Source organism: Rhipicephalus microplus, chromosome X, assembly GCF_043290135.1.
Source record: "Rhipicephalus microplus isolate Deutch F79 chromosome X, USDA_Rmic, whole genome shotgun sequence".
In the NCBI taxonomy this organism is placed as follows: Eukaryota; Metazoa; Arthropoda; class Arachnida; order Ixodida; family Ixodidae; genus Rhipicephalus; species Rhipicephalus microplus.
Window position 1 is genome coordinate 155,213,066 of NC_134710.1, and position 24,848 is coordinate 155,237,913.

Sequence of the window (24,848 nt, forward strand, 5' to 3'; positions counted from 1 at the left end):
GCGTCCAAGCGGCGCCGAGCCAAAGAGGCTGATCTTAACATCTTCTACAGACACACGCACACAAGCACGCACAGTTTCACTCCGAGAGGGAATTGGTAGTGGTCACAATGACGTACGTAACGTGCATCTGCTATAAAAAGGCGTGCAGTGTATGCCATAGCTTCTTTTCTTAGTCTTGGAATTCTAGTATATTTTCATTATATAGCTGAAGTATGAGGCGGTTGTTAGTCGCATATATTTGGGTTAAAGTACTACAAATATTTATTCGCCGCGCATGATTTCTGGAAGTGATACTCCAGAATGATGCGCCAAGAAAAAGGAAATCGCTCCAACATTTTTTTTTTAAACTAAGCTCGCACTTGGAAGTACTTGTTCTCTGTCGGTGCTTTTGCATGGTTCATGAATGTTAAGCCCCACTGCCGAATCTATAGAATTGTGTACAATAAGCCGTATCGACGCTGTGACAGGACTCTTACAGACTACCAAGCATTCGATCGCCAGACATTTTCCCTCCGGCATATTTTGATTAAACGAAGCGACATATTTTTGCTGAAAACCCGGTTTATGCACTGGGGCCCGGTGCACAGATGTTGCACACTACAACTCTTGACCATCGCCAACAGGAAGATGACAAGTAAAAGCCTTTATGCTATTGTCTGTACGGCCGGTGTAACGAAACCCTCTAGTCTTGAGGTTGGTGGGTTAAACCATGCACTTTGCTCATTGCTATTTTTCATCATGGCGTTTGTCTATTCACTGAGTGGTGCTATGTGGAGCACGTGGCAGTAGTGCCGATGTGCTTTTTGGTGCTGGTACAAAAAGAAAACTAGCTAGCTTGTATCTCTTCTTCAATGAGTCCTTCAATTAAACCTATTCTAGGGGACTGCATAGAAGACTATACGCATGACGCAGTTGGAAAAATAAAGCACGTTGTAAGAGACCACTTCTGCTAATTGAAGGACTTGTAGACCATCAGCATCTAGACTGTGGTGTTCTGCAGAAAGATGTTGAGCCAATGACGCGCCACATTAGGTTCTAAATTTAACATTGATGTTTCCAGAGCGAATTTGCTAGCAGCCTGCCCTGTGTACCGACTCTAAGTTTTTTTTTCAAAAAAGCTTTTTTTTTGTTTTTAGTCAGCTAGACAATTTTTAAGTGGCGTTCTACTGATCTCAGTCCTCGCATGTGTTTATATTAAGGTGGTTGGTTGTGGTGGTTCCTAGCATTAAGTGCAATCCTAGCATTAAGTACAAGCTGAGTGGACGCGAGAAACATCTAGACAGTATATAGAGCTCTCTAAGTACTTATTCAAATTATTTCCGCGCAAGTATTAGCTTTGGTCATCGAGGAATTCGAATAATTTTAGAGTGCACCACGTGGATCTCTTGTGACACTGTGAAGGAATACTGACGTGTAAAGCACCTGGTTAATTACATTCGAAGAATAATAAATTGATAGAGAACAACGAGCAAATAATCCGCAAAAATAAAAAAAGTATGTTTCGCGGCGGATGAGTTGCAATTATAAACCAACGCATGATTACTGGTTAATTAAACATGGTCCCTCAAATACTATTCAGTTAGTTCATAACTGTGACTTTGCTATGCAATATTTTTTTTCATGGATTATTTGCTTTTGTCGCACAGGTTGGTATCATTTCCCGGTAAGCGGAGCGCTGCACGTGATTTAAATGCACCTGGGTAGAGTTCGCATTTTTTGTTGACTAAAGCTATAATAATGTGGCATTCGAAACGCCGAAAATCGAAATGACGAACTATTGGAATGCCGAAAGTTAGTAAACCGAAAAATCAGAAAGCCGATTAAACAAGATATACCGAAAGTGTAAAATGTCAATGGCGCTGTTCTTTCTTCTCTTCTGCTCTTCCTGCTTCACGATATGTTTTTTGCGCCTCAGTCTTCTGCACCAAGTCAAAAAATCAAAACACCTAACTACCGAAACGCCGAAGTATTAAAATGTCTGCGCCACCTAGCTATACTGGAAGATGAGGTACCTACCTAAATTAGAGGTAACGCCAGCACACTCTTTCACCCTCATTTCCAGTTGTCCCTTTACATTTATCTCAAGCCTTCATACAAATAGCAAACTATATATTTTCCACCTCCAATTGCACATCAGAGTGTTTTCTTGCTTATCGCAAACAGCCTGTGTGCAATTCGTTGTCGAAAAATTGAAACGTCGTCATTGTCTGGGTTGCCCAGAGCAGCATCAAGCGATTTTGCAAAAAGAACGCAAACAGAGCCTTTCGGCAATATTTCTGGATGCTTGTATGACAGAAAAATAGCAGCAATATTGTTCAGCTTTTAACACCTGGAACAAACGATTTTGCTTAACATGAAAACCAAATTCGCCATTCAAACGAGCAAGGTTATAGTAAATTTCGCAAACAACACTCAGACTACGAATACGGAAAGATCCCATGTACGGCATAGGTTGGCAAAATAAATGGAACTCACTCAGACTAACTCAATAACCATATATAAAAATATTTTGCTTTGGACTCACTCGGACTAAAAATGAGCGATATTCGACGTGGTCCGGCTCATACAATAAACGTCGAAGGAGCACCATTAAAAAACACATGTGAAAGAATTGCAATTGCCAAGCAACCTATATATATATATATATATATATATATATATATATATATATATATATATATATATATATATATATATATATATATATAAATATCAACATACAAAAAGTTATTTCCCGTGCCTCTACATATTAATATTAAAGAGAAACCTAACATAACATGCAATTTTCGCGACAGGCACATGCTTGCTGATAGCACTATATACAATGAGTACCACATGAATTGGCTGCTGTAAATACCTGTGCTATTTTGAAATTTGATGATACTATGCTGGTCAATACATTCACCTTCGCTTGTAATTTGGTCATTGTGCGGAATGGTGTAATATAAAATTTTTGCAGCATAAAATCTGAGAACCATGACTTGACAGGGTCGCGTTCTTTAATGAGTCTGTTACCTGTCCCGAGTTTCAAATCAAGTAAGGTGCATTCACGGTTCATCATTCATCAAGTCTTCCTGCAAAACACTGCAAGAAAAACTTGTCTTCATTGTATGCTCTGGTGTTAATGCACATGTACGTGTTATCCTACATAAGCTGAGTCTTTCGACAATACCTCATCAGTGGCAATACAACGCCTGTGTTTGCGTCTTTTTAGGTGGGCATGGTTGTGTTGTATTGTATGCTGCTTCCTCAAAAATAAAATAATGACTATGTCGTTAGCTACCTGGTGCAGAAAAAAAAAACCAAGATGCAACATTTTTTTCGTCAGTACTCCTCTCTCTACCCCCCGCCCCCACACACACACGCACACGAGAGCTATAAGCGTCCAAGAAGGAAGAGGGGCTGCTTACGGTTGCGCACCTGTCACTCCTCTAAATGTCTCGGTGTGAGGGGGTTTGTCGGAGCAGCGAAGATATAATGTACGACTGGAATCAAAGGTGAACATTCGATATAAGTCTGCCTGTTTTGGATAGAAAGTGAAGGAATGAGAACTCGAACCAATATATATTTAAGGGAAAAAAAACCCGATGTTTCGAAGCTGGTCCGGCTTCTTCCTCAGGGGTGAGAGATTGGCTTAAAAACGTCGCTTCTTTTAAATATGTTTTGGTTGGAGTTTTTCTCGTTACTTCAATGTACGACTAGAAGTGGGGATGGTTTTAAAGAAAAGAGTTTCCCCACTGGCTTTCGCAATAATCCATTAGGCAAAGTATCTTCTCTTTTCATCTTGCTGTGTAATCTCCTTGCCTTCTCATGACTCTCGGCTAAGCTTTGTTTTGTGCTCGGCAGCTCAGGGTGAGGTGACTTTCCATGAACCTTACCTTCTTTCCAAACCAGTTACTGCATGCAAGCTTCCCCTGAATGGACGAATGTGTGGTTGAAAAAATGAAAAAAAAAGACACTATCTTTCCTTGCGAGACCACGGCTCAGTCGCTTGAAGGGAAAGGGAAGAGTGGAGAAAAGAGTTTAGAAGTAGGTAGGAGGAGAAGGTTTGGAAGAACGTGACGGAAGAGCTAGAGCAGAAAGAGAATAGGGGCCGTCGGCAGGGCAGTCCGAGTCGTACAACTTGGAAATGTGGAGCTGCAACCATGTACGCAGATACCTATGGTCATTCCCACGAGAAAAAAAAAAGAATTCATGATCACCTTTCTTGGGCAAGATTACAAAAAACTAGCTAAACGAGAAAACTAAAATGAGTAAAGAAATAACCGATAATCTAACCACCAATTGTCACCACAGGTGCGGAAGGAAAGAAGGAAAAACGTAATCCGCGACCTCGGCACCAGCGGCTACACAGAGGCATTTATTCGCAGAACACTGTGTATAAGAAAAGACACGGGAAACACGACACCAATGGCGCCGCAACGACGCCGCGTGTCGACCAAACTTGAGCTCACGGAACAGCGAACGAAGCACAATGGCAGAACACTGCGAGACCACTCGCAACATGTTTGCGCCATGCTAACCAGTCCCGAGGACACGGTGTACAGTTCGTTGGGTTGTATTGTAGTTTTTCTGAATTCCTTGAAGTGCACAAAGAGCGCGAAAGGTTGGGTACGAGGAACTTGAACATGGAAAACGACTTGGCCATCAAGCCTTTTGCAGTGCATACTGGACGAACGCAGCGACGGGTGACGAACGACAGGAATTCAGTTCTTATGCGCTTCAGAAATGACTATGTATGGAAATGTTTTTGAATGGGAATGAAAAAAAAAATCTTCAAAAACATGGGTGTTGTTATGTCGGTACAACAGAACTGCAGGCCTGTTGGAAAAATCTCATAAAGAGACTGGAGAATTAAAAGCCTCTCTGATTGCCGAGAAGTAACAGAATTCTTCAATCACGTTACAGCTTGAATAAATTTATTTCCACGAGTGATGAAGGATCACGTATGGCATGAACGGTGCGTTTTTGCCTCCTTCCTTCTTGAAATATGGCCGCGACAATTTTCATGGTAACATAAATTACGCAGCCACTGTTTAATTGGTAGCAAATGACATGACAAAAAACCATGATCTGTGTCATTGCTACATTTTAACAAAACTTGAAGTCCTGCCAGATGGCGCATTGCTATCGGGAAATTTCGAGCGCTATAACTAATGGTTCCACATGACGTTCACAAGCATCTGTCCTGTCTCTCTCGTTCTTGTTAACGTCTTGTTTGGCGCTCACAACTTTCCCAATCGCCACAATTATTCAAGAAAAAACTTAAGTGGCATCTTAGGGCACAAGCAGTTCAACGCAATAGAAAAACAGAACGGGTGCTCGATTACTTGCGAATCGTGCTGCTTTCTCGTTTTTGAAGCAACATTAATAATGAAACCGGAGCTTAGCACTCATTCTCCGTTGATTAGGTACATAATCATAGATCAAGCTCAGTGTGGATTCCAATGTGACGTAATAAAGGTGACCTGAAGTGGCACTATGCGTCACAACATGCTGCAGAACCCAATTCCATGCCTTCGTACCGTCATGCTCGTTTAATTCGAACGTTTGTAGATTGGACTACAGAAACAACATTAAAGTCCGAGAATTATTTAATTCTTCCGTTCATTAGTAACGCACTTCGTGAGCAGGTCACGTGAGTTTTGTAGCATGAATTAACATGAATTGCTGTTTCTATTTTACCACAGTCACCGAATGGTGTACTCTATAAACACATCACCTGCATTAAACTTCGTGCCAGCACAATGTATACAATCCTCAATTACGTCGAAAAAAAATACGGGTTTCACGCAAAGAATTTCCTAATGCTGCGTTAGATATTCAGCCGTTAAATTTAAAAATAGCACCACCGTGAACGGGATTAACTCCATGACCAAATTTCCCTACAAAAAGCGCTCGAATAACTGCACCTTGCAGGTATGCAATATACATTGCATGAGGTTTTAGATGTGTGGTGACATCATTAGTTCAGGTTACATTGTTTTTGTAGAATTAGCTTTTTAGTCACGTTTACTATGATTTTTAATATTAATATTTCACCTCATCAGTCATTTAGTGATGGCCATTTCATTTCCACATCTTTAATGAGAGTTATGAATAGTTGACATCCAAGCATTTTTTCAAGATATAAGACTGGTTTTTATCAAAGGACCAACCCTAGAACGAGTTCCGGGGAGGGGAGGGTGGGGGGGGAGACATGAACAGTTTATAATTTGAAAAATAAAATTTTCGGCTTTACAAGCCGGAACGTCAATACGACAAGGCACGCCATCGTGGGAGGTTTTAAATATTCGGAACAATAGGTCGGCAAAATAAATGGAGCCCACATAGACTCACTCAGCAAATGTTCTTTTATCTTAGGACTCGTTATAGGGCCCAGCCTATTGCCGGAATTTCGGTCACATATAGGTGACCAAAAACATTTTTCTCTGCAAAACATTTTCGCAATAGACTGCTTTCAATAGAGTAAATCAGCCCGACATTTTTCGAATACAGCTGAGATAGTAGCCAAAACGCCTTGGACGTTTGGCGTGGAATGACCGATCAAACTTTACGTCAATACCTATCACTTTTCGTCTCCACTGTCTCTTTCCAAGTTCGTGTTCTTCCTTTCTTGACATTCAACTTCACAGTAATTTAACAAATCCGCATCATATAGAAGAAAATAGCTTGTGGTATACGCATCTCAAATCAAACTTGGGCGTGCACTTACACCCCATCTCACTGTTTTGTATCGAACATTTCAGCGTTCTCATTTCACTTATGGTATTGCCACGTGGTTGCGACGTCAAAGAAGATGGTACGTGGGTTGCTCAAGACGACACTTTTTATTGAGTGAACATGTGCATAGGAAAGTGTAAAGTACTAGAAATTCGTGCTTTACACAGATAGCGGTAATCAGAGCATTGGTCGTTGGTAATATGATCTGCGCGAAGGTACGTCGCCATTTATACACATAGCATCCATATCGTAGGTGTCTCAAGCTTATCAGAAGATTCTAAAATAATCTAGAGTTTTCGCAGACAGCCAAGCGTCCTTTGCGCAAGGCAATTGATTAATATGTGGTGTTTAACGTTTCAAAACCACCACATTATTATGAGAGATGCCGTATAGTGAAGGACTCTAGGAATTTTGGCAACCTGGGGTTCTTTAACATGCACCCAAATCGCAGCACATGGACCTACAGCATTTTCGCCTCTATCGAAAATAAAGCAGCCGCAGGTGGGACTTGATCCCGCGGCCTGCGGGTCAGCAGCCGAGTACCTTAGCTACTGAACCACTACGGCAGTGCCTTTGCGCAAGACAGTGACTTAAAATACAAGCGAGCGTGGCAGTATAATAATGTTGCGATAAAATTTCAGCAGATGCAGCATGTTTCACTGTGGCTGCCATTTTCATACAGAACCGTCAGCGGGTGGCCACGCGTTGCTAGGTGGATGGACGTCTTTGGGTATTTTGAGTAGGCTAAATTTCTACCTAAAACATACGGCGTGACGACAGCACTCACGTTGACTGTGAACTTTAACGAAACGAAGTGCACGCTTCGGTGGGATGATATGCATATCATTAAGCTGTTGTGTATTTCTCTCAAAGGTCGAGATTCTCAATGGTCGAGCGACCCTTCCCTATCACGTGCTGGGTGGAAGTAATATATCCATGTAATGTTTACAGCCAGCCTATAGACCGCAACAACAACTGACGGTGTGGGCCGACATCACTCCTGTAGGTCTATTTAGTGATGTATCCGTTACAGTAACAAGTAACTAAATACCTCACTCGTTACTCTAATAAGAAAAAGGGGAACGTTTCACGGCTCCACGTTATATAAATACATAAAGGTAACGCGTTACCGTTACCGTAACCGAAAAAAACATAACGAATGTTGCCTCTGCCGTAGCTCCGAAGTCATCAGTTTTAATCAATGCGTCTTTGCTGCAGAAACCCACAAGGAGAATTTTTAAAACTCAAATTTATGTTTCACACATACTAACCCAAGCAAGGATTATACTCAAAATGTTCAATTAACGAGAATTATTTGTACAAATGTACTGAATCTTAGCAATGTTATATAGAAGCTTAATGATGCCTGCACATGTGATGGCTTCTAACTCTGCTGTGACAAAGGATGAAACCATTTTTTTTTTCATTGGAGGATTACACTCAAAGTTAGGTTCAATAATCCACGGTATTCACAAAGAAACTATCACTGAATTCTCAAGAAATTTACAAATATCAGTCTTTTCTTGATCCTTCAGCACCTCCAATAAAGCAAGTCGAAATCGGCACTGTTGATCCTAGCCACCGGAATGGCCCGCCACGCACCAGTAGGCAATCACGGAGGCCTACGGAGGCCTACATTGGTGCCTTTTTATTAGAGAGGGGGGGGGGGTATCGGGAAATGTCGTGGGGAAAAGGGGGGACACTTGCAAGTTTGTGACACCAGATGTGCCTTGCAGAGATGTAAGTCTAGAAAAATCACGTCTTGCAACACACATCTTGCAATAGCAGCATTTTTTTTAATATGTTGCACGTTTTATTTTTGTTTATATAAGAATTCAAATCATGCCTAGAAATCAAATATACAAAAAAACAAAGGTTCCCAGCACTCGTAATTGCATTGTTCTATTGTGTCTTTTCCGGAACAAGTCGAGAGTGGCAGTTGCTATTTCGATTTCTCACACATCTGATGGGTATTGAGCACGTGAACACGCTACCAAAAAGCATTGAAAAGTTGAATGTTTTATACATACTTATCAAGCATTCTTATTTGGGACGTTTTTAAGAGAAATTTTAATGGGGCCCACTTGCAAGGGGTGTTCCCCTCCCCTGACCAAACACCAAGGGGTCGGGGAGTCAACGTTCTCTGCAGGCGTGGTCAACGGACGCCCAGCTCGTGACCAGTATGGGCTGTGTATCTGAGCAAATATTGCATTTGCTCTCACCTGCACATATGACCATCGACAGGTTTTTGTCTTGGGGGGATGCGAACCCTTCTTTCAACTTGCATCACGACTGAGGGAGCGGGTCGTGTTGGTGTCGCTAGAGTGGGTAGCAAGTGCTGGTGGAGCTTGAAGGGTTCAAGTGTCCGTGTTGCACCACCCGCCTCGCCCACGCCCACGTCTACACTTCGTTCATTGAACACCGTGCTGAGAACTAGTTGAATAAATGCGCAGATTTGTTTCCTTCCACATCCTATACCGCTGCATAAAAGATTCTCACATTGTGAAAAGTAGGTATTTTGATTCGTTTGAAGGAAAGTTCTATTCAAAGCATGACAGATACTCAAAAAAGCGGTTTCATGTAATCGCAATAAGAAAACTCGAAGCAGAGGTGCTTCTTTTTGTGTGCAGCGTACAGTGTAAAAGTAACATCGGATCCGGAAAAAGCGAAATGAGTGACGTGCGTCACTGCTTGCTCATTGTTCAATGAAAGAAGGTTTCATAAAGTATGACGTTGCCAACAACAACAACAAACTGCTGCATCCTAAATTGCAAAAAAAGCAAAGTGCTGCACATTTACGGTAGAACAAAGACATAGATTGAAATACGCGTTATTTTTTTATGAATGCAAAATAAAAACTATTTTACAAAACGATTTGCATTCATCGAGATGTCGACACATCTGTGTAGTGTCATTTATGCTATTTGGATCCCTGAATTTCAACGAATTCAGTAACCTGTGGCAGAAGAGCCTTTTGAACTTTCAGTTTCGGTTTCTGCGGCGCCGACGCCGCCGCCGCCGACGAAAATTGGCCGCACGCCGCCGCCGATAAAAAAAACCGGCGTGCGCCGACAACGCCGCCGCCGCCGACTCTGGACGACCCCCACGCCGCCGCCGGTCGAAATCGCCTCGGCGCACACCTCTAGTGGCAGGCGAGAGAGTTGAGCGAGTCTCTTGGCGTGGAGTGGTGGGGCGGACGGTTGTCTCTTGCGGTGGGTCTGCTGTGGACGGCACCGCGGGCTGTCAGTGGTGGGCCCACGGGGTGGGTCAGGCGTTAGCGACACCGACTTGTTTGTCGTGTTGTTTATATTGTGTAAGGATGTCCTAGAGTGTTGATCACGACTGGTGTTCTAATTATTTAGCGGACAATGACGTTGATAAAAAAGTTGTTAAGTAAATGTCTATTTGGTTTGTTCCGACCATGTCTGCTGTGTCCGTTCAGTCCAAAAACGTGGTGGTGGCACTTCCCATTTCAAGACCCCATAGACTTAACTACCCATATCTGCTCATTGAAAATTTAAATAACTTAACTTTTCTAATTACATCTATAAGTGATCTCTTCAACCCTCTTAACATGCCCATCCCGATAGAAAAGGCAACTGCGAAGACAGCGAGCAAATAGCATCTTTTGCTGATTTTGAAAGAATATTGGACACATTTTTTTAAATGCTCTGTATATACCGTCCTGAAAAGACTGAGGACCTAGTTTACCTCAAGTACGCAAGAGTCTCAATGCAACGTGCATATAATCAGTGAAGTAACTTGCTAACCTCCCTGTCCTTCTTCATTTATTCCTCCTCCTCCTCCTTGTAAGCCAGCATAACCTGTGTTCTCTTCCTTGGACCGAAGTTCGCTGTGGCACTCAGGGAGTCGAGGCCAGCGCACTTTTCGTTTGTACATAACGTTTCGCTTAACCCCTGCAGATCAGAGCGCACATTGTCTTTCAGAAGGTGTTAGCGCTGCAAGAACTGGAAGGGACACTTCCTTCTGGAAGTCAAATAACAATTTATGTCAGACTGAAAGCTCAATGTATGACAATGTCTAAAACGACAATATTAACAACAGCAGTGCCCTGCTTATCGAGAAATTAAGGTAAGTGCACAAGAATACATGTGTTACAGAAGGACATTCTCGAAATGATCTCGATGATGTCAGACAAACCTCCTACAATTAATCACTAGTAATCGATCTAGCTGCACTTAATAAAAGAAACATTCCGTCAAGAGGCACAACAAAAGGCTGCTTGTTAGATTCTGTTTGAATCATGGAAAAAAAAACTGGGACGTTACTATAGGGAATGGCGTAAATAGTTCAAAAATTAAATTTTCACGTGGTTTAATTGGACAGATCATGCCATCTAGCGGGGCCCAGTTAACCAATCGCATTTGCAATTCTGAAGGCCATCGCTAAAAGTTTTTCAGTGGTTTTTGTTGCTACTGTAGCTCCCGCTACTTTCCCCGTGCTGCTACTATAGTGTCAGCGACCGCACAATAAAGCCAGGCAACGTTGTGTACGATACTAGTTGACGTCAGATGTTCTGTTGAGGCGGGTAACTTTAAGTGCGCTAACCCAATGCAGACCACTAAAATGTGATTTTATTTCAATATAAGCCCTTCCTTGGCACAAAAGTAACACTATGAGGTTTCAACAATGAATTTCAACTTAATAGTTGCCTTTAGTGTCCCTTTAAACCTGACCCAACCATTAAACGAGCAGCGGCTTTTATACGTGACCACTTCCTACACATTCTCCTGGCCTATAAGGAAGGAGGTTTCACGGTTCTGCTGAGCAAAAATATTTGAATCAAAGTCTAGAGAAGCAATTTCTGCCGTCGATTCTTACTCCAATGTTTCATTGAGTAAACAGAAGTATAATGCAAAAAAGACTGTGACAAGCTTAACCTTCCCGATTTTGTTAAGTCAATCAATAAGAGCAAGAACAATTTTTTAAATGTCTTATATAGTGCAAAAATGCAGGAGGTCAAAACACCCTTACCGACTATTGTCTCTGAATCTGAATCAGCGTAATCTCAAGCATTTAGTGATAGAGAACACTTTCATCATGACAAAATCTAACCAGGTTTTAGATGTCTTTGACACTTTCACTGACAAGTGGCGTCAGGCTTTATCAATTGACGTCAAAGGTATTTTTTATTCCCGGCCTCAACCTAATCCTCGAGTGTGTTTAGCATTCTATTGATAAACACGGTTCCATCGCTTTCCAAATCTCTGCATGGATCTCTGCTGGTGGTCTATTAGAACTTTTAAGCATTTATTAGCAGTCTACGTGCTAAATGTTTGAAAGAATCCCACACCTGCAGAATCAAGGCATATGTACTCATTCCTACATTGCGCGGTTTTTAGAAACCTAGTTCTTGATCACTTCAATCGTAAGATCAACGGCTTGCTCACAGATAAAAATGTTCTTAGCATCTTGCGATATGTTGACGATTACCTGGTTGTTTTAAATTGCGATCCGCACAACTTAGAACTACAAAGCAAAGTTCTACTTGATGTGTTTTTCGATGTGATGATCCCATTAACCCCATATTGAGAAACGCTGCTCGACTCGAATTTGACTTGCCACCGTTTTCAATGCGCACAAATGCTTTTTGAACACGCTTTCTTTAGGCGGTGCCAAGGCAGCACAAATGCATTTCAAGCACACTGCATTGAAGGCAGTTTCAAATCAAGTTCAAGTCTAGGAGCGTTTCTGAATACAGGGGTTAGCCTAACCCACGAACCCCCAGTAAATGGCCAAATTAGATTATGACATATTTGGTTTCACTTTGCAGGTGTTAGCGTCTGCTGGTGCTATGAACCGTGCACAAACAGACCTCTAATGAATTTCAAGTCCGCCCACTATAAGCTTGTTAAATGAGCTATTGCCACATCATGCCTCAAAAACACTCTGGGCAAACCTTGCCCACACTGTACTTCTGAAGCATTTGGGCGTCAGTCTGAAAGGCTGACAGATGCAGGCCATCTCAAGCCACTCCTCATTTCAGTTGCCAGCAGCCTGCTCATGAATGTACGCCACCACCCGCAAAATTGTTAAGCCGTCGCACCACACAGGCAGAAGACAGCGACGATACCTTATGCACAAGCTGTGGCCCAACTAGAAACAGGTGACTCAGCAGTAAGACGTCAAAGTCATATTTTCAGCACCAAACAGGCTGTCTAAGCTCTGCAGAGTGACCGACTGGGAGGCAAGGACACAACAGGTCTTTGGCACAAAGCACACAGGAGGCCCTTTGTTTATGGTGCAGAAAGGGTGATGTACGAAATTGCTTTAAAGTGTGGTAAAGTGTATGATGGCCAAACTGGATATTGTGCAAATGATAGGCTAAGACACCATGCAAATAATGTTAAAAATTAACATGACTGGAAAGATTTTGAAGGTTTCCTTGCAAGCGATTGTATAACCTGCCAGGATTGCTTTCCGGATCAGTACTTGTCATTCGTATTGTCTATGGTGTTTTCTGCGCTGTAGCGCGCCAGAATAATGTATTGATAAGCCCAACTCGCCACTTTATTAATGAAAAGGTATATTGCAGTAGCTGTTCTGTTTGCTTTTTGGTTAAAAGTTTTGTTAAATTTATTGCATAAAATGATATATTCTCAATTTATTATAGCAGTTTACTTTAAACTGTTTACTCAGTAGATTATATTGATGAATCAGACTCAAGCTGAAAGTAAACAAAATTTGAGAAGCAAAAGCTTGCTAATGTTTTTTGCAGGCTTCAGCGTAAAAGGACAAGGAGGAGATGCCGCAGATGTTAGCAAAGAGAGTTGTCCAAAGAAGCTTGCATATGTTAGACTGTAGCGGGAATAGAGAGAACATGTATATAGCTGAAGCACTCTTCAGAGCAAAGGTTGGTGGGCTCTTAAGGCATCACCGACAACAAGCTTAATACGCCTGGCCTAAGGCAAGCACTAGGCTCTCCAAGGCCTTCTCAGACAGCTGCAGCTTTAACGACCGACAAGGTATTGGGATAGTCTGTACTGAGTTAGCCTCACTGGAACATGAAGGACACTCGTACATAATATGCGTCAGTGTTGACACCACTAAGCTCCAGGGTCAATTGTCTCGTTAGACTGTGGAGTGTAGCATTGAGTGTGTAAATTTAGGTCAATGCGGAATCACAATCTGTGGGCTTTGAGAATGTCAAGTTGACGGAATAGTTGCTTACAGATTCATCCCATTGAGCTTATCGCCCAGTATGTATTCGCATGAGGGACAACCCACATGTTGATTTCCCGCTGCATTAGTGTGTAGACAGCACCAAAAGATGACATGTTCCTCCGTAATACGAGAGTTTAGGATTTTGGTGGCAAGTAAATGACCAATGCATCCACATAATTCAAGAAAAATTTAAGTCATTTTAACATAAAAGAAAATACGTGCTGTTTTGAACCTGGAACGCTCATCTCTATGCCTGCAAATAAAACGAACATAATGCATTAACAAGTTTGGCTTTGCTGCTATACAAGTGCACCGCAGAAAAGCACGCTGTAAAAACAAAACCCAACTGGCATACACATGTCGGCCTCACCGTTGTGCACGTATTCTGCAGAGAAGCACATGGTAAGGACAAATACAGATTTAATAAACTGAAATTCACAAGTTCGACCTGCCTTGCACGTGCTCTATAGAGAACAAATTTGTTTGTGCAATATGTATTAACGCGCTTGAAGCAATGATTTTTTTCGATAGGAACTAAATGCAGTTTTCTTCCACAAAAGTGTGCGTATGTTTCTACCTAAGCATTTGGGGCCATTATAATTACACCTGCATTATTCTCTCAATCCCAAATGGCCAACGTGAAAAACAGTTTATTTCGCCATTCCTGCATATCAGTGTAATGAGAGGATGACTCGGAGCAAGTTACACAATGGACAGTTTGCAATATTCTGCAAGCCGGCTTTCCTGTAAGGCTTGTTTTCCCACCAAAAACTCTCGTTCAAAGACTGCTTTTCTCCCTCATTGTAGATCGAAGGCACGCGACTGCAACACAATGAGTGAGAAAAGTAGTCTGTGAACGAGAGTTTTTGGTTGGAATACAAACCTTACAGAAAAGCCACCTTGCAGATTATTGCAAACAGTCTTTTTTTCAGAATGCTATAACAGGTACCGTAGAATTGCGCTTATCTACATGGGCAGCCTGTGGGAAAGTGTTCTCAAATTTCAGCAGCAAAGCTCTTTATTATAGCACTGTCCGATACGAAAGGTATTTCTGGCTATTACATAACGGATAGCGACCAACTGGGCAGAGTATAACTAAACAATTGATACGACTGCTTACCTTTTGTGGCAAGGCAGCGCACTACAGCCTGCGACGTCTGTCGATCGAGCAAGTACAATCGCCACGATGTTGACGAAATCGCTACGGGGCACCGGTTCATGTACTACGTTGCCTTTCGATCGAGCAAGTGCAGTCACTGCAATGTTGACTAAATCATTACGGAGCAGTGGTTTGTGTACTACGTTGTCTACAAGAAAGCTGCACGATTTGTGAAGACAATACATGGTGTATGAAAGATACTTCTCAATCACTCAACCTCGCTCCCGCAAGGCGCTAGCTCTCTATGGCTAGCTTGAAAATCCGGCCTCACTGGCCGATGAAGCCGTGTTTCAAAAAGCTCCACTTCGACGAACTATGCCACCATAAAAAATCCCTACATCGAAAAATCCCCAGAAAACCTCCTTCTAGATACGGATTTTGTAGGACAAATATACGCTCGCCGTGCCTGGATCCCTGGAATGATTGACGACGTAAAATACATGAGGCCAACATGGCCTCCATTTCTTACTGAAATTAGCACAACTGAGAAAATTTTTAGGCTGGAGGGGCATTTTGGCACAGTGTGGCGCAATTTCGGCAAATTTCATCCTTTTGGTACAGCTCAGTGCAAAAATGGGGAATCGTATCAATTTGATGCAATTGGCACAGCTATTGCACCCCTGGTTGGTTCACTGTCCCCTCAGTCGTGTTCACGAGGCTGAACCAATCTTGCATTGTTGGGCCTAGAGCATTAAACAAAACATGAGCTTAGAGGCAGGAAAATGTAGGTCATTAAAAGGACAGGTGAGAGAAGAGAGAGGACTTGTGAAAATATAAACGCTTTTTATTTTGAATCGGACCGACTACAGATAGAAGAGGGTGTCGTTGAGCCTTTCAATGTGCTCGTCGTGCAGTGACTGGCTGGCCAGGAAGGCCAGCATGTGGGCATAATGGCAGGGAGCTGGAACGCGGATGGTGCCTGGCCAGTTGAAGTACAGGTGCGTCAGCTTGTACGCCACACGCTGCATGTGGTCGAGCTTGAGGCCCGTCATGTCATAGAGGATGTTGCAGAGTGTCGAAGACACGGTGCCCAGGCGGCCACTCTGCGAAACCAGAAAAAAGTCGTAGCTCATGGGCCTCGTCACCTCTGAGTCGATGACGGTGCCCGGCAGCGGGTTGCTAAAGGTGCCGTTTGGCATGTGCGTGAAGAAAGCGTCGAGATGCGCTTGGTGACCACGACAAAGACCAGCTTGAGCTTGACGCCCGCGAAAAGCGCCTCCAGCGAGCCCACGATCTGGTCAATCTCCCATTCACGCACTTGCGTGAAAGGACGTCGTATAGTTGGCAAACTGACCATGTGCTCACACAGGCATAAATTTTCTCATAAAAACAAAAAGGGGAACTCTGGCGCTGGTGTTTATGGGAGCTGCCATGCATGGCCCTTCAACCAGCATGAAAATTATGGGTAGTACATAAATTTGTCTAATTTTTGTACTTTCAGCTCCATGTGCCTTCGCATAGCATGCAGCTAATTTGTCACAAAATGACAATTGGCAAATGTTTAAGCAATGGCACATAGCCACCATAACTTTTTAAATTCACCAATGAAAATTGGGTCACGATGTTCAAAACTGTTTATTCATTTATTCAAAACAAGACCAAAACACTGCAACAAACAAAGCCAAGTGCGTTCGAAGCCCACAAGCAGAAAAATTGGGCAAATTGGTGTACTACCTATCATTCTCATGGTCACTCAACGATCGTAGTGTCAGAGTCCCCTCTAGTTAAGACCAAAACACTGCAACAAACAAAGCCAAGTGCGTTCGAAGCCCGCAAGCAGAAAAATTGGGCAAATTGGTGTACTACCTATCATTCTCATGGTCACTCAACGATCGTAGTGTCAGAGTCCCCTCTAGTTAATTTCAGGAAACTCTATGTACACAGGGATACAGAAAAAGGACAGTGAATAGATTCAGATTGATAAACTGTACGCCGAGAACTCTCATAAGCTTACTTTCATCATCACACACTCAGTTGAAGTGATGACATCACCATCACTCACTCTTCAAATGAATAAAACGAGATAATGAAACTGTGGAAATGAGGGGCACTTGCTTGGTCAGGGGCCTGCCTGGCCATTGGCGCATGTTTGAAGTCTCCTGAACAGGGAGGGCGCACTTGCTCGGGGTTTTAGGGTAAAAAAGAAGACGTGGGTCTGCGACCACAGCCAAGACAATACTGTAATGTTTTGACATCAACATGTCAGACGCGTTTTAATTAAACTTTTTTTCTTTGGGGGAGAAATCCGATTCCTGTTACTATCTCAATTAAAGCCAACCGGAGTATTTCGTGTGCGTTTCAGCCACACAATTATCTTCATCTTGTGTGGTGGTGTTTCCTTTCGAAAAAAAAAAGCTGTGAGCTTTCTACTTTCCTATCAAGATGTCAGGCTGATAGCCAATTGCGATTTGTGATTGCAAAGTGTGGGGCGATATTGTGAGGAAAAAATTCAAGATAGATGATGATTGTTTGTGGAAAAAAGATGCCCTGAGCAAACATTTTTCCCTTGGAGTATTATTAAAGAACATTGGCTGTTGAAATTTTTGTCAGCAAAAACTTCAGCCTGGTGAAAGTGAAAGATTCGTTCCTGTTGGCTGACTTTAGGCTGGCTGAGTTTTACACCCAATGTTATCGTGATCGAATTATGATATGCAGCAGCACATGCAGCCTAAGGGTTTCCTACAGTTACCTAGAGCAGAAAACTGGAAAATTACACTGTTGTTTACATGACATATGTATTCCATTCTGGCTGGCATTCTTCCAAAAAAGCCAGCACTTTGAAAATGTGCCTGGCTAGCCACGGGCTGTCTGTCACAGTGCTTAATTTTCTGCTAAAATAGAAGATAAAGTGCTGTTTTTGTGTTTTTTTTGGAAGGGGAGGGGGAGAGATTACTTTGGCATTACACAAGAATGCATCTTATAAAATTTCTTGCCTTGGAACTTGATAGGACTACACAAATGGCAACAGAAGTATCGGCGGTGCACCAAACATAAGTATGTCATACCTGATAATTTAGGTGTTGACACTCTCCACCTGCCACGCAGAGGTTGCCTTCACGTAATGTTCGGCCGTAATACATGTGCTGGGCGCTGTTTCGTGGCACTAAAACAAAGAGGCATTGCGACGTGGTGGTCTAGAGAGTATGAGCATCATGAAGCGGGCACACTCTCACTTTGTTCATTTTCTTTTTGTATAAAAACGCATGGCACGGTTTTCACAACCAAAAAATGCTACATGCAGCGAACGCTGCAGACGCCTCTGCAGTTTAAAAAAAAAGGCATGGTGTAAAAATATATCCTTCCGACACCGATGTTCTAAAGCTGCATTTTCAATAAAGCAACGCCATTAAGGACACTGCGTATGCATCTTGTCGTCTATAGTACATGCACTGGCTGCAGTTGCGTGGGGGGGGGGGGGGGGGTGCTACAACGTGAGGGCCTGGACAGACTGCTGAACACCATTTGGACATGCCGTGGGGTCGATACCCGCACCCAAATTTTTTTTACACCACGTGCTAAACCAAAGTCTGTCATACTTTTCTTTTTTTTCACCGCTAGAATGCACGCTACAGGTTAGCAAACATTTAAGTCTTTCATTACCGTGCGAAAATAGTTGGTTTTTCATGTGTCAAAAAATAGTTTTTGCAGGTTTGAAAAATACTCCAGCATGAATTGCAGAATACAAAATATTACCTAATGAAATTCTCTTTCCAAAAAAAATATGTTGTACACCAACAAAAATATTTTGGAATAAATAAAAATGTGAAAAGTGTGTAAATTTCGATTGCCAGCTCATAAGCAGTACAATAAAAACACTATACGTATATGCAAAAATATTCAAAACAGAAAAATCCGAATAAACATCTTGAAGGCAAATGACCCAAGAATAGTATAAAAATTATAAATGTTGTACAAAATGTTTCTATTCACACAATGAAAAGAGGAACCAAGTTGCTGCTTCATTGCTCGTGTCATGCAATGAAGCATTGCTTGGGTTTTCATGAGACACAAGTGACGTTGTACACTTTTCTCAGTAACTTTTTTATTTTTATTTTAGTGCGATAACAGTCTGCAGTTATTTCAATATAGATGGATTCCCGTGATGTGAATGAGGCCTCAATAAATCTTATGTCCAATAAACTTCGCTATTTCATCCATCATCACTTCTTTTCATGAGCCACCTCAATCCGCATAGGTTGGCATATCAATTTATACGTCAAAGCATATTTTTTTGCATATTTGCACATCCTATTATAAAAATTAACAATATTGCCCGCAGTTCTAAAGCATTCTGCGCTATTCCGTAGTGAGAGCCAAAATGTGCTCCAGTGGCCTTTTTGCCGTGAGAAGCTCTATAGCCAGCGCCAGCGCACCACGCTTCAGTGACGTGTGGACCTCGCACGTCACTAGAATAGCTATAGGATTGTGCACAATGGCCAGCAGCTATGCACTTGCACTAGAGCAGACGTGAGGCCGTTAACAAAACAAACACATGAATGGCTGCAGATGTTTCAGGCTGACACAAAACATGATCGCCATAAAACTTAAAGTTGGGATGCTGTCATCCTCGGACTCTAAGCTCGTCCTCACTCAATTAGGTGTGGTTTCAAGACAGTTTCGAGCTGTGCGTGCAGGGGTGCAACAGCCGAAATAGCATTTGGAGCAATTTTTAGAGGAGAAAAATGTTAATTTTGGAGCATTAAACCCAAATTTGAAGCAGGTTACAAAGAAAAAAAAACATCATTTTTTATCATGAAAGACAAAATTTGTAGCAGTTTGAGAAAGAAGGCTTAGATTTAGAAAAATATATATATTTGTGCAAGCCATTCAATATTCTCTAAATCATGCAGAGTGAATATGAGCAGTGACATTTTAACAAAGTAGTATTTTCGTTAATCACCTCACTCAGCAAACAATGATGAGGTCCACATCAAAAGTCACCACGCCTGTCAAATTGTTCGACAGAGTCTGAGGATTGAAATGTGCATCTCCCAAGTTAATGACAAGGAGATTCGTAAATTAGGGAAAAAAATAACTGGTGCACAGTTTTTTTTAAAATTTTTTACGGCTGTAGAAATGTCATACATGACTGATATGTCAGTTTTAACGTCCCAAGACCACCATATGATAATGAGAGACGCCGTAGTGGAGGGCTCCGGAAATTTCGACTACCTGGGGTTCTTTAACGTGCACCCGAATCTGAGCACACGGGCCTTCAACATTTCCGCTTCCATTGGAAATGCAGCCGCCGCAGCCGAGATTCGATCCCGCGACCTGCGGGTCAGCAGCCGAGTACCTTAGCCACTAAATGTCATACAGTACTCCAAATGTTTTTCCAGTTACTTTTCTAAACGTCATCAATCATATTAGTACTCACAATTATGTGGCGTATACACACATCATTAATTGAAAAAACTGTGCTGTGTCTAGAGACTTCTACTATAGGCCCTTTCCGATCTTAAAACGCTTTTTGGTAGGCCACCCGTGTACTGCGGCGAAAGTAGCTTAAGTGGCGTTCGGCACGAGTTAGAACAAGGCCAAGAAATTTTCGAACCAGTAACACTACATGAACAAAAAAAAAAGGGGGGGGGCCTTTTTTGTTCATGTAGTGGTTAGGGTTAGGCCACAACGTCTCTGCTTGTTTGCAAGGCAAATTTGACCAGATAAAATAACAAGGGCATGCGCCTGTTAACCTGACAATGGCACCGGATATCTATTGCATATGGCGTTGCTATGGCAACTAACGTTGTCATGGCATGAACTAAAGCTGGAAGTGTAAAAACTCAACGTACTGCGAGTTCGTACACTTCAAGCTTCAGTTCCTAATGGTTCCTAACATACAATGGCCGCGCTTGCTGTCTAGGAAATTCTTATTTCTTACAACGTGTTGCTGGCTATGGCAACACATTTTAGTGTTGAACTTGCGCTGTCGTGCCGGAAAATATTCGCTGCAGTCAGCGGACAGACGGCCGCGCGTCGTTACTTCATCTGGTCAATCGCATTTTGTGAGTGTCTTGGCCAAATGAGCAGCTATTTTAAACTGTGGTTTAGAGTTAGGGTCTGCCCACATAAATTGATGACGCAAACTACAGGTGGCCGAAGTAGCTTCCATTTCTTGCTCAAATTAAGACAACTGAGAAAATATCGAAGCTGGTCGGGCATTTTGGCACAGCGTAGCACAATTTCGACAAATTTCATGGTTTTGGCGCCGCTCAGCGCACAAATGAGGAATTCTATCAAATTGGCGCAATTGGCACAGCTGTTGCGCCCCTGTGCGTGTTTTTTGCGGCACAGGTGCGCAATCATGTGGATGTGATGAAGACGCCATAGGAACCACTAGTGACACTAGATGCTGCCCTGTGTCTCATATAACGATACGAGATTAACCAAAGCTGCGGCAAATTGGTTGAGAAGGCCACCTCCACACTTTGTACATACGGCAGGCCTTTGAAAATATATATTTGTATAATAAATTTTCCCTGACTCTCAGCAACAGCTTTCTGTTGAATGGCTAGCATAAATTTCGGGCAATTATTACTGCTGAACACGATCCGATTGCAAAACTTATACCTTAAATCGGTATTTGATTTGTAAAGGCTCCTTTGATTACAGAACTCTGAGGTTACTGCAGCATATGCACAAGGAGCGCGCACTTGTGTCGTTCACCTGCCAAGTGCATTTTTCCAACAGCACAACACATTGGTACGTGCAAAAGTCCGTCAAAAATCACTATTTTGCCAAAACGAACGAATTCAATTTGATTCTGAAAGTTGAGTGGCTGGACTAACTACTAGAAAGGGCTAGGTGCACAAGAAACAAATTCTACATGCCAAAATTGACGATCCAAAGTGCCAAAAACCGGTGATTGATTTGAATAGACATGGTAACAAATGAGTTAAAAGATTTTACTCTGAGAAAAGCAAAATGTAATCTACAGTTCTGTATTAGGCCAAGCCTTGCTCAACACAAACCAACTTTCTCATATAATATACAGAGACTATGGAAAGCATCGCCACTCACAAGTTCAACTGTTAATTTAATACAGAGCACTTTGTGTGAACATGACGCACTCCCTTGCCTTCATCAGAAGTGTAAAACGCTTGCGCACGCTAGTTAAGGAAAGCAAAATGGTCTCTGCTCTGGACGCAAAGCTCACCACCAGGAAAAGCATGGTAACAACACTGTTATAATGCCTTTCCCAGTAATTGTGATGCGATTTGACAAAAATCTTTATGAAACCCTGTCTAGATGGCACCTTACCTATGTGTAATTCACATTTTCAGTGAGGCGTTGTGAGGGAATGTATAAACAGGTTTCAGTGCTTCCTTTTTTTTACCATTGTGTCATTTAGACAGCCACAGCTTCCATATACCAAGCTCTCTACAAACACTCGCACAGGTACACCCACTGCCCAGCATTGAACAGGCAAGGCCTCGTTCAATGGCGACACAGTGGGGCCCAAACTCTGGCCCGCTGGGTGCCAGCCCAGTATTCTACCACTAAGCCACGCGGGTGCTTGGGACTTGGTGGCAAACTTGCCTGAGGCAGGCTTGATGTCCGGAAAGCAATCGCGTTAATATGACTTATAAAGCATTTTAAAACAGCGAAAGAAGAACCAGTCGTCACTCAATGCCTATAGCGTAACGAGTGGGTCGTCCAATGCTCCAACCCATTACAAAAGCTTGTTCTTATTCACGTATTAACTGTGGCGCATACCCACTTCACGCATAATTCCTCATTGTCGTCAGCCACTGCATGAACAATTGACTCAAAATTCTTTGCAAGTGTTTAGCAAATACCACACTTTTCGAAAAAATGATGAAAAGTAGGATAGCGAACGCCGGCCTACTATCAAAAAAATTTTATGAATAATGGCGTAGTAGGTATCGAGCAAGTGTGCTTTTAGTAGTTACCCAATGAGTGTTTAGAAAAGGCTCCGAAAGGCTGCTCCTTTAGCATTCGCTGTGACTGTGCTAAGCCTTACACGCAGACCTCGCATTTTTTGCTTCGTTTTCTTGCCACTGTGCTTGCGTAACAAATAAGTAAAAAGGTTTCTCCTGTATGCAACAGATGGCGCTCTCCCGTAAAAGCGCGACTTTTATTTGATTGACGTCTGAGCTCGTGCTGCTCTCAACTGTTTAGCATGGTTGTTAAACTATGTTTTAACTTTTATTGTGTCTATATTTTGTGATATAATGACTTGATTTAATGCTGTTTCTATCATCAATGGTATGGGTTATCATACTGAAATAAAATGAAAAGATACAATTAAAGCTTTCTTTTTCGAAGGACCAAGTTGGTCGAGTGGGTTCATTACTAGAGCAATTACGGTAATACATTTCCATCATTATAAGCAAGCTTTTAGGAGAAAGTGAAAGCTTGAAGAAATGAAAAAATCATGAACATGGTATATCACCAATGTCGCGACGTTCCAACAAGCAGACTTTTTTTCTGGTGCAGTTGCAGCCTTAAAGAAGACAAGTTCGCTTGTCATAATGTCACCTCCAGCAACACCCTGTCTTCACTAATTAAGTTTCATTTGCATCATTACACAGTGGATAACATGAGACAAAGGTATGTCATTGGTGCAAGGAATAGTCACGATGCTCACCTGAGGGATCTGGCCATCGGAGACACCGTCGCGGAAGATTATGATGCGCTCGGGAAGAGCACCAAGGTTTGCCTGAGTGTACTTGCTCAAGCAGTCCCGAAGGTGCTGTGTGGGCATGATGCCAAGCTCCTCGTGTGTGGAGAAAAATGACACACGTGAGTACCAGCGCGTGACGGTCTGGTTCATGCTGGCAACAAAGACACCCGCCGTGCGGTTGCGCGAGCCGGCGTTGTGGTATGCGTTGCAGCCCATGACGATCATATTTGACAGCGGTATGTGCATGGATGGATGGATGGTAAAACTTTATTTCGTCAGAAAGCAACTGAGAATGATTCCGTGTTAGATGGCCATAAACCCAAGGTTGGCGGCGACCTGTGTGGCCCACTCCACGACCCTCAACTGGACGACTGGGTCTGAGCTGGTCAACACGGCCTCCCAGTGCTCAAGAGAGGGATCACGCATAATATCCACCGGCGGCGGCACTATGCTACATTCCCAAAGTATGTGATCATATGTTGCCACAGCCTGACACGATTTGCATTGCGGCTTAATCTCCTCCGGGTACATTTTGTTCAACACGCAAGGGTTGGGAAAAGATTGCGTCTGCAGTTTCCTCCAGACGCATTCCTGCGCCTTAGTTAACCGCTTGTGCGGGGGCGGATAAAACCTCCGCTCTAGTTCATAATGATTCGTTATGTCGTGAAAGGACACCAGCCCATCTCTGGCGAACCTCCCTGGAACTAGCGGCTCACCTACCCGGCTGACGAAACCTCGAGCATTCAGGCGAGTCGCCTCGTTCCCAGGGTTCCCAGAGTGTGCTGGTACCCAGACAATTTCTATTTTTCTAATTTCTCGTCCCGTGGCCTCATGCATAAATTGTGCGGCGGTCGCCGATATTCTGCCCCTCGCCAGATTTCGCATGGCTGTCTTTGAATCACTGAAAATCAAATCTGACTGCGAATTAGTTATAGCTAGCGCTATTGCCGCTTCCTCTGCAGTTTCCGAGGAGCGGGTTTTGACCGATCCAGAGGCGACCAAGCGCCCCCGCCTGTCCACCACCACAATCACAAAAGCGTCTTTGTTCTTTTCCGCAACATCTGTATAGACTGCCGCTTTGTACTCGCCGTACTCAACGTTTAAAGCTCTGGCTCTTGCCTGCCTGCGCTGCGT

At 42.8% G+C, this 24,848-nt stretch overlaps 1 protein-coding gene across 1 annotated transcript; it reads right to left on the minus strand.

Moving 5' to 3' along the window:
- Positions 1 to 15,870: 15,870 nt before the first annotated feature.
- On the minus strand, positions 15,871 to 23,930 carry LOC142775120 (piwi-like protein 1). The gene is made up of 2 exons (XM_075876467.1): positions 23,679 to 23,930; positions 15,871 to 16,110 (listed from the first exon to the last, which is right to left on the minus strand). Exons 1-2 carry the CDS (start codon positions 23,928 to 23,930, stop codon positions 15,871 to 15,873), a joined length of 492 nt encoding a protein of 163 aa, XP_075732582.1.
- Positions 23,931 to 24,848: the final 918 nt, after the last annotated feature.

Coding starts and splice junctions, on each gene's coding strand:
- LOC142775120 (XM_075876467.1), bottom strand. CDS start 23,930: ATGGGCTGCAACGCATACCACAACGCCGGCTCGCGCAACCGCACGGCG. Junction 16,111..23,678: donor CCGATGGCCAGATCCCTCAG/GTGAGCATCGTG, acceptor CTGGTTTCGCAG/AGTGGCCGCCTGGGCACCGT.